The following is a 10230-nucleotide window of genomic DNA, read 5'->3' as shown; positions in this document are numbered from 1 at the left end:
CTGTTGTTTGTTTGTTTTTAAGATTCCCTTGCTGGTTTTTGCTGTTTTAAAGAATGTTCTTTAGCTGTTGTGCTTATGTCAATTTTTAGATATTCTTTTTTGTTGCTGTTTTCATATATTTATAATGGTTTGGGCTGTTTATGTTTGTTTTCATACTTTGAATGGATTTTGAAAACACTCCCCCCAAAAGCAAGGCTGTATAGGCAGTGTATAAATGTAACAGAAAAATAAGTAAACCCAAGTTCAAAAATAAAAGAAACTAAATATATAAAACAGAATAAGGATTCCTGGTTAATATAATTTTCTGATTTATGGGATATTTCCAACCCTCCCTTCATTCTAAGTTTTAACAAAGCCACTGAAATAAGCAGCTGAAATAAAAGAAATCCTGATAGCATTTCACTGAGAAAACTGGACAAAGTCTGTGTAATTTGAGGAGAAAAGAGCAGAGAGGCTCCCTCTTTCTTTCTTCAGACCTTGTACCTATCAGGGAGACAATTCAGCCAGAGGGAAAACTCCTTCAGAGCTACACAGCCAATCAGGGCATGCACTACCTCAGTAAACCTCATGCCACTCTGTCTGGTTGCCAAGCAACACCTCTACTCACATCTTGACTTACTGCTAATAGAATTAACCCTTAAACTACAAACTGAATGATCCCTGCTGCCTCACTTACAACATTATGGTCTCAGGGTGGGTACAATACAATAAAATGATTAAAAAATCACTATGATGAAAACCAACTGACAACAAATTACAAGAGTTTTTGTAATTTAAAAAGTTAGCATAGATCCTTAAAATACGTTTTGAGTTTATTTCTCACCCAGCCCCTAAACAGTGGGTGGGGGAGAAAAACAACAAATCAAATTACATCTCAGTCCTACTGCTACCAGCCCTCAATTGACCCCAGCTGTTGAGGAAGGGGATTCAAAGATTGATGGGGGGGGGGGGGAAGGAAGGAATTAGTTACCTCCCCTGTGCCAAAGAGTGCTTCTGTACTGTTGCTATTTTGAGGTGGAATTTAATCACATACTGGCAAACTTAGGCTGCACAATTAAAGTTGGTTTGTTTCTCCCGTACAACAAACCTACTCCTACCCACCCCCAAATCCAGACTTGACAGGAAAATGCACTGGAAAGTAGAGCTAACAATTGCTTGACCCAGCACTGGACCCATCTGCACTGTGCATTTAAAGCAATATCAAATCACTTGAAAGAGCCATGGCTTCCCCCAATGAATCCTGGGAACTGTAGTTTGTTAAGGGTGCAGAGACTTGGTAGGAAAATCCCATTTTCCTCAGGGAGCTACAATTCACAGTTTCCTGGGAAGAGTGACTCTAGAATTGTAGCTCTGTGAGGAGAATGGGGTCTCCTAACCACTCTTGATGCTTTTGAATTAAGGTGCTGGAGGAGACTCTTGAGAGTCTCATGGACTGCAAGAAGATCAAACCTCTCCATTCTTAAGGAAATCAGCCCTGAGTGCTCACTGGAAGGACAGATCCTGAAGCTGAGGCTCCAATACTTTGGCCACCTCATGAGAAGAGAAGACTCCCTGGAAAAGACCCTGATGTTGGGAAAGATGGAGGGCACAAGGAGAAGGGGACGACAGAGGATGAGGTGGTTGGGTAGTGTTCTTGAAGCTACCAGCATGGGTTTGACCAAACTGCGGGAGGCAGTGGAAGACAGGAGTGCCTGGCGTGCTCTGGTCCATGGGTCACGAAGAGTCAGACACGACTAAACGACCAAACAACAACAACAACCACTCTTAGCACCCTTAACGAACTATGGTTCCCAGGATTCTTTGGGGGAAGCCATGGCTCTTTCAAGTGGTATGATATTGCTTTAAATGTACAGGTGGGGTCTGTCATCTACCAACAAATCAGAACAGATACTTCATAAACAACTGATAAACAGGTTACCTGGAAGTGACCACCTTTTGGTGTTTGTATTCCATGCAGTGTGTCCCATGGGTGGTAACTACATTTGCACAAAATATCAGCGAGGCAGTTTCTCTCAGTTTTCCCTTCCAGTCTTAAGTTTAGTTCTCTACATTTCCATATCACTTTGTGATTTATTTATTTTATTTATTTAGTCTTTATTTATTTATTTATTTATTTATTTATTTATTTATTTTATTTATTTAGTCTTCTTGAGAATCCACCAGCATTTTAGTGCAAAATTCTTCTAAAAGGACCCACTTTTGCGTTCATTTCTTGCCCCAGTACACAGATTTTTGGCAAAGCTATTTCCCCAAACCTAATACATTTCTGTATGTTGATTTCATTTTAGCAGGAGAACTGCATTGCAAAAGGTGGAGAAAGGCAGATTTTGAAGGATGGGCGTTTCTCAGTTTGTTTATTGTTTGGGAAAGCATAGATTAAGAAAGTTCGCCTTAACATGTGAACCGAATCCAAATTCTTCCCTATCCCTAAAACGAGCTTCGTTTGGCCCCTTGGGGATCTGTGCCATTTATTAGACTGTGCTCCATGTTGCTGGAACTGTGGAAAGCTTCTCTGTGATGGGTGACTCACCACTTCTGTCTTCTGTGAATTTGCTGCTCGCTCTTTTGACATCTCCTTGCACTTGGCTTCCTTCCTGCTGGAAAGTGGTTGTCAGAGGATCTTCCCGCAGGGACCACCACCTTTAAGAGTGCGAGCTCAGAAGCCAAGACGACGAGCTGCTGATGGCCACAGAGAGACAATCAAATGGCCCCAAGCTGCCAAGGTATCCAACTAAAACAACTAAAATCAAATAAGAACCATGCACTTACTTTATTCAGTACATTCCAAACAGTGAACGAATGAAGGTAGACCTGTTAAGATAAATATAGGATAAATTATGTTACTCTGTCTAAACATCCAACCAAGTGTGGAATTTATACTTACAACAAGCATGTAAGTTAAAACAGAGCATACTCAATTTATATTTTCATGTATGCCTAATTGCTACTTAAAGCAAATCTGGGCATATTAAGATAAATCGGAGCCATAGCTACAGTGGGGTTAGCCAGGTTTTTTTGCCCCAGGTGAAGCCTCCAGAGGGGTGCCATTGAGGCTACCAGTTTCTCTCTGTATGTACACAGATGTGCATGGTGTGTGTGTGTGTGTGCACATGCCAAATTGGGTCTTTGACCAGTGAAAAGAAGCCTAGTTTTGCCCCTGGATAAATAAAAGATGCTAGGGGTTCGGCTCACTCCACTCACTCCACCCCTGCCATGCTCCCCTCCTTAATCCTTTAGAACTTCCCCTTCTCACCCCAGGCAACTACTAGCCTCACTTTTCACCTTCCCAACCCCATTTCTCCATGCAAATCCAACACTGAGATGCGGCACTACAAATCCTCCAGTGAGGACTATGTGAAGACAGTGTTACATTTTTATGTATATGGGGAAGGGGGGGGGGGAGGAATCATGTTAATGTTGCATGAATGTCCAAACAGATGTGGAATTTATGCTTGCCTTAATGCAGCTACTGAGAATTTTAGACACTCATGGGCGCGGTTGGGAGGAAGAACACACCAGTTTAATTTCTTGTTTCTCTATATACATCATATTATTGAAAATCAACCCATCAGTACATTTTTTTAAAAGGGAGATGGGCAAAAAAGGAATAGTGGATGCTATTAGCCCTCTGATGGTGTGTGCATGGACTAAATCCAATTGCACCCCCCCCCCATCTGTGAAGGGAATCCCCCCCCCCGCAACATGTTATCTAGGGTACAAAGCATCTGAATTCAGCTGAAAGGGTGGAGAACATGTAGCTCTTTAGGTTTTGTTGGGCTACAACTCCCATAATCCTGGATGGTGGGAGTTAGAGTTCAACAACATCTGGAGAGCCACAGATTCTCCACCCTTGACTTACGGTGCAATCAAAACACATCTGCTAAGCATTAAACCCTTTTGAGTTCAATGGGACTTACTCGCTGGCAAGCAGAGAAAACATCAGGACGTGGGTGGTGCTGTGGGTTAAACAACAGAGCCTAGGGCTTGCCGATCAGAAGGTCGGTGGTTTGAATCCCCGCGACGGGGTGAGCTCCCGTTGCTCGGTCCCTGCTCCTGCCAACCTAGCAGTTCAAAAGCACTTCAAAGTGCAAGTAGATAAATAGGTACTGCGCCGGCGGGAAGGTAAACGGCGTTTCCGTGCACTGCTCTGGTTCACCAGAAGTGGCTTAGTCATGCTGGCCACATGACCTGGAAGCTGTACGCCAGCTCCCTTGGCCAATAAAGCAAGATGAGCGCCACAACCCCAGAGTCGTCCACGACTGGACCCAACGGTCAGGCGTCCCTTTAACTTTACCTAGAGGAAACATCAGGCCCAAGGGCTGGCATCTCTCTGTCTGGCCTTTGAGAGTCTCCCCAGGCCCCACTTCTCACTGACCCCTTTTCATACCGCAAGTGCTTTTTGGGATGTGTCCTTGAACCCTAATAATGCCTATTGCTTGCCTAGATGGAGGATAGGGAGTGGTGTGCATAGAAATCAGCTTGGTACCTCAAGGTAAAAATCAGCATCCATTGCTCCACTCACTTTTGCCTCTGGCTCCGCCCATCACTGGAATATGGCCCTTAGATGGTTGCCTAGATGTGAATGCGGCCCTTGGGGGGATAAGGTTCCCTCCCATTGACATATAGGCTTGCATTGTTGGTTATACTTGGCTCTTTATAGAGGACTTTAAGCATTCACATAGGGCTCCCTTCAACATTTTAAGCTGTTGGGTATTTTTGTTTTATTATCTTCATTATTATCTAGATGTCTTTCTCAGGCTTAAAAGCAATGCAATCTTCTTTCTAGAGGTGTGTTATGATGCCTCTCACCTAGCTCCCATTGCATCTCTCCCACAGCTTTGTGAGCTACACAGATTAGATCTGAGAAGGAGCACTTCAGTGGGTGGGTGGAAATGAGTAACTTGCTATAAAGGATAAGCATAAACATGTTTTGCTAAACTAGCAGTGCAGTAGTAGTAGTAGCAGTAGTTCAAGCTGATGGTTTATGGCAACGATGTTATTGCAGCATGAAACTGTAACATAAGATAAAGGAAGCTGAAGCAATATGAAAGGCAGATATAATAGTCAATAAAAATACAGTCACAAGTGGGGACCTGCAGTAAAATGCCCTTGTTCAACATACTCCACTCATTGTTCTTGCCTTTTGATTTTGTGTGCTCCGCATGCTGGTAATGGCTGTCAGCATTCTGCGGCCACTGAGAAAGGCCCATCTTCGCTGAGCCGGAGTTTTTTGGGGGGAGCAGCCTAGTCTTAGAGGCCCCCCTTTTTGTACTGCAACCCTCGGGAGCCCCCCACACCAGCTGTTCTGTAATGTCCCTCTTGTGCATGGGTGTTGCTGTTTCGGCTGCACTCACCTCTGGACATTGGAACTAACGGGAGCAATAATGTCACGGAAGATGAAAAGGAGGGGGAAGTTGAGAGCTAGATTGCAAGTTTGGAAAGCAGATCTGGACTCTGTTCCTTGTTTTGAGAATTGTTCACCCATCTGCAATGTAACGTGTTCAGAAGTAAAAGGATATGAACTTGTATCTGGTCTATGCGGAAGACCCAAAAGGAGTAAAGGAGGAATCTCTCCACTGTTTTGACTGGAGATGGTAAAGGCTCCAAATGCATGTATTCTACTTGGGTAGAAGCCTCACTGAACTCTGGGATTCACTTCTAAGCAAGGATGGGGGGGGGGGATCTCAAACTTCAGTTTCTCATTCTTGCAGTCTTAAGTTCAGTTCTCTGCATCTTCACATCAGTTTGCGACTTTTTAAAAAGGAGTCCTCATAATTCAGCATTTTTCTGTAAATTTATCCCAATAGAAATATGTGTGCATGCTATTTTGCCTGATCTTCCCATATACTTAAAAATGTAAGTCTGTTGTCATGCTGCAGTTAACCTGGCCACCAATAGGTGGTCATGCCAACTTCAGTATGATGGCACAACAACAGGCAGGCAGGTGAGTGAGCAGTATGGGAGGCAGGTGGCCTAGGTAAGCTGTTTAACAGAGTGCAGGAGGGGGAGGCAAGTCAGAGAGGGGTTTGGCAATTTGCTTTCTGACGCGCCTCTTACCGCCTTTAAAAGAGAGTGACAGTTTGGGTGGAATGTAAGGGGATAGGTGAGATGTAAAGGGAGAAGGTGTTGGTCAGGTGTGGAGGAAGAGGGGTTGTCAAAGGGGATGTCAAGCGGGACGAGCAGGGCTGTAACTGCTAGCGTACACCTTTTTTTCAAAGTGGCTTTCCCCAACATGATGCATGTTTTACATTATTTCATGGACACTTTGCCATAGTACATGCATTTTTGTATGCACATTGGCCAGAGATGACTCGGCACTGCAAGATTTGGAAAAGATGAGTTTCAAAGGATGGCTGTGTTTCAGTTTGTGAACAGTTGTGTATTTGCATTTTGCATTTAAATGCAAACAAAGTGAATTTTTTTCTCCATTCCTACTTCTGAGATTGCACTGCACATAACAATTATGGGATCTGAGTGTGGCATGAAGTCCACATTTGGGCTAAGAGTGCATTTGGGCTAGGCTGCAATATTTATATATTTCTCATGTGCAAATGCATACAGATTAAACCCAATCATCTAAAATTCACTCGGTTTTTTGCACGAAAATTCTTCTAAGTTTGGATGCAGCAATGCTTCGAATACCAGTTGCTGGAAGCCACAGGAGTGGGCTGGGGAAGCACTCTTGCGCTCGGGGTCCTGTTTGCTGGTTTCCCACAGACTAGATGTTACCTTAAGCTGCACGCTTCTCGTCCTGACCACTAGATGCCGCCACAACGCAACAAACCGATCCCATTCACCCCTACACAGACCTCCAGGAAAAGCCAAGTTAAGAGGAAGAAAAGGCTTATGTCTGTATATATGTGTGATTTTTTAGACCGCGAATCTGACATCTTTTTTTTTTGCAGACGCCTCTCCTTGGATGTAGCTGTTCGCGATCCCTCTGCTGCGGTCGCCCAGAGGGATGGAGGGAGGTGAGAAGGATCACACCCCTCCAGCTGTTTAATGGCCCTCCTAGGAGGAAATTGTCTGGCCTTTCGTGGAGCTGCAACTTCTTCCCTTCTCCAGCCTGACTTGTTGATTGTTTTGTGTGTGTCCTCGCTGCGCCCGGATCAGGATCGCGAGGCAAAGGCGAGTGGGATCGCTCCTTGCAATGCGCGGCCGGAGGAGCTCTAGGAGAGAAGACGAAGCGGCTATTGCCCTTCACTCTTGATGTCACGGCACCCAGGCTGTGGTTTAGCTGCGACCGGTGTAGCTCTGGGGGGCGGCCAAGAGCTCTCCTGGTGAACAGGTTCGAGCTCAGGCAAGGTGGGGGAAGGAGAGAGAGAGAGAGAGAGAGACGGGAGCATCATCTCTAAGCAGGCGCCCGCGGCCATCCTATGCGCTGGTTGATGCTGGCAGGCGCGCCGATCCGGACGCGAGAGATGCCTTGCCCCGGAGAAGGACGAGGGCTGGCCGGGGTCTACAAGCCCACCTCCGGCCGCAGTGGTGGCCAGCAAGCGGAAGAGACCCAATCCTGCCCGGAATGCTACACCAACCAGACCTTTCTGTTTGACGATGGCACCTCACGGAGGTAAGGAATAAGAGATTTATTTTTATCACTTAGATGTAGCTGTATATAATGTCAAGCGTTGATGTCAAGCGTTTATACATTATTACTTAATTAGCTGACGATATGCACATTTATTTATTTTTCAAAGCGTTAAGCGGCACTTCAGGCAAGTTTGTTACAGAGCCCCGGAGGATGCAGGTTGTTGGCTAAAACCAACGAGTTGCACCCGCTGTTAGTCCTGCTCAGAGCAGACCCACCGAATTGAACAGATGGCTAATAAAGGTCCGCTAATTTCCGTAGGTTTGCTCTGATTAGACCATAGTTGGAGTCCAACCTGCTATATTTATTTCGGTGGCTAACGTAACAGAGGAGAGAGTCCTGCCCTAAAGTAGGAAACAAACGTTTTTGTCCTGGGACCAGCACAACATCCCACATAAAATAACTGTATCTATGTGTGTGTTCAAATCACACACGCATCTCAATAGCCTTTCTAGTGTAAGAGCTGCTTGACGGGATCAGTCAAAAGGTGCACCAGGTGATACTTGTCTGACATCCTGTTTCCAAAAGTCATCACCCTGGTACTTCTCTGGGAAGAACACAAGTGGCACAGAAAAGGCAGCCAGCCTTCCCCCGTGTTGCGTGTCCGCAGCATCCAATGGCCAGGCCAGAGGTCTTCTGCCTGTGAAACCAGGAGATGGGTCAGTATGTGATCCTGAGCAGAAGGAGTAGACATGCCACATAGTAGTCTGGTGTCTTTGCATTCACTGGCCACCTTGGGAGATCATGGGAAGCCACTTGCTCTCTGTTGCTCCCACGGCAACTGGTATTCCAAGGTAGACTGCTTCTGAACCAGAAGTCTCCATGAAAGGGGGTGGTAGGGCGTCTGCTTTGCATACAGAAGGTCCCAGGTTGAGTCCTTGGCCTTTCCAGTTAGGGTTGGGGAATTGCCCTGCTTGAGATCCTGAAATGCCACTGCCAGTCAGTGCAGAAAAATACTTTGTTTAGATGTTTAGTCGTGTCCGACTCTTCGTGACCCCATGGACCAGAGCACACCAGGCACTCCTGTCTTCCACTGCCTCCTGCAGCTTGGTCAGACTCATGTTTGTAGCTTCGAGAACACTATCCAACCATCTCATCCTCTGTTGCAGCGGCGTAGCATGGGTTGTCAGCACCCGGGGCAAGGCAAGTAATTTGCGCCCCCTAACCTGTGGATTTGCGCCCCCTAACCCGTGGATTTGCCCTAACCCCAGATGTTGCGCCCGGTGCAGCCGGCACCCCCTGCACCCCCCACGCTACGCCACTGCTCTGTTGTCCCCTTCTCCTTGTGCCCTCCATCTTTCCCAACATCAGGGTCTTTTCCAGGGAGTCTTCTCTTCTCATGTTGTGGCCAAAGTATTGGAGCCTCAGCTTCAGGATCTGTCCTTCCAGTGAGCACTCAGGGCTGATTTCCTTCAGAATGGAGAGGTTTGATCTTCTTGCAGTCCATGGGACTCTCAAGAGTCTCCTCCAGCACCATAATTCAAAAGCATCAATTCTTCGGCAATCAACCTTCTTTATGGTCCATCTCTCACTTCCATACACCACTACTGGGAAAACCATGGCTTTAACTATACAAACCTTTGTTGGCAAGGTGATGTCTCTGCTTTTTAAGATGCTGTCTAGGTTTGTCATTGCTTTTCTCCCAAGAAGCAGGTGCCTTTTAATTTTGTGACTGCTGTCACCATCTGCAGTGATCCAGAAAAATACTAAGCAATGGCAAATATTGGCCTGACAGGCTAGAAGGCACCTCTCTGTGCTTTTATTTAAACCAGCTCTTTATTCAGAACAATGAGGACTGGAACCTTAGTTTGTTGCTAGGGGAACAGATGTAGCTCAGTAGTGGAGCCTCTGCTTTGTGTACAGAAGGCTCCAGGTTCAATTGCCGGCATCTCCTGTTTGTTCCTAGGATCCATGGATCTTATACATGAAACTGTCTGGCTGCTAAATCAAGGAAGTTTGTGGCCACATTGCCTAGTCTACTACAACCTTGCCAGGCAGACCAATCTTGTTTTTTTCTGTTCCCCTGCCCTGCTTCCAGCTTTGCCACCCTTGCTTCTCAAAGAGACTCTGTGCCTTTATTAAGATGGCTCATTTTTCTTTGGGGTGCGAGGGATTTGAAAGAATACTCATGCCTCCCTCTTTTGTAATTTCATTTTTCATTTTCTCATTTATAAACTTATAATAGAAAAAATTTACACATGCAATTTAAATTACCAGATATTAATACTGACCCCCTCCCCTCTTTCTGTGGCTGCTTATGTCATATCTTTTATCACTGCATATCCAATTTAAATCAATTTGTTACTTATCCTTTATTTATTTAATTTGTTTCACTGCTCATTTTTAAAATTTAATACTGCTAGGTCTTTTAAGCTGTTTGGAGTAGTTTTTCAAATAGTATTCCCCATTCTAAATCAAAAAAGTCTATCTTCTTGATTTCTTATTCTTCCGGTTAGTTTCTGCATACTCCAACAGTTTTTGCTGCCAATCTTCCTTGGTTGGGACTACTTCTTCTTTCCATCTCTGGGCATATATAATTTGAGCGGCTGTTGTTGCATACATAAATACAGTCATACCTTGGGTTAAAGTAGCTTCAGGTTGAGCGTTTTCAGGTTGCATTCTGTGGCAACCCGGAAGTAACG

At 45.2% G+C, this 10230-nt stretch overlaps 1 protein-coding gene across 9 annotated transcripts in view; it reads left to right on the top strand.

Annotated features, from left to right (window-relative positions):
- Positions 1–6852: 6852 nt before the first annotated feature.
- Positions 6853–10230, top strand: part of KCNT1 (potassium sodium-activated channel subfamily T member 1) — a 197830-nt gene continuing 194452 nt past the window's right edge. For 5 of the 9 annotated variants that reach the window (XM_028715153.2, XM_028715150.2, XM_028715152.2 and 2 more), the window contains exon 1: positions 6854–7570. In XM_028715153.2, coding sequence (XP_028570986.2) covers positions 7377–7570 — 194 coding nt within the window. In that variant the 5' untranslated portion in view covers positions 6854–7376. Of the gene's footprint in view, positions 7571–10230 lie in introns of all 9 variants that reach the window. The other 4 variants (XM_028715148.2, XM_028715147.2, XM_028715146.2 and 1 more) reach the window with 2 other exon arrangements.

The sequence above is a fragment of the Podarcis muralis genome, chromosome Z (genome assembly GCF_964188315.1).
Source record: "Podarcis muralis chromosome Z, rPodMur119.hap1.1, whole genome shotgun sequence".
Lineage (NCBI taxonomy): Eukaryota > Metazoa > Chordata > Lepidosauria > Squamata > Lacertidae > Podarcis > Podarcis muralis.
The sequence above is the reverse complement of the archived record's forward strand: the minus strand, read 5'-3'. Positions and strand labels throughout refer to the sequence as shown.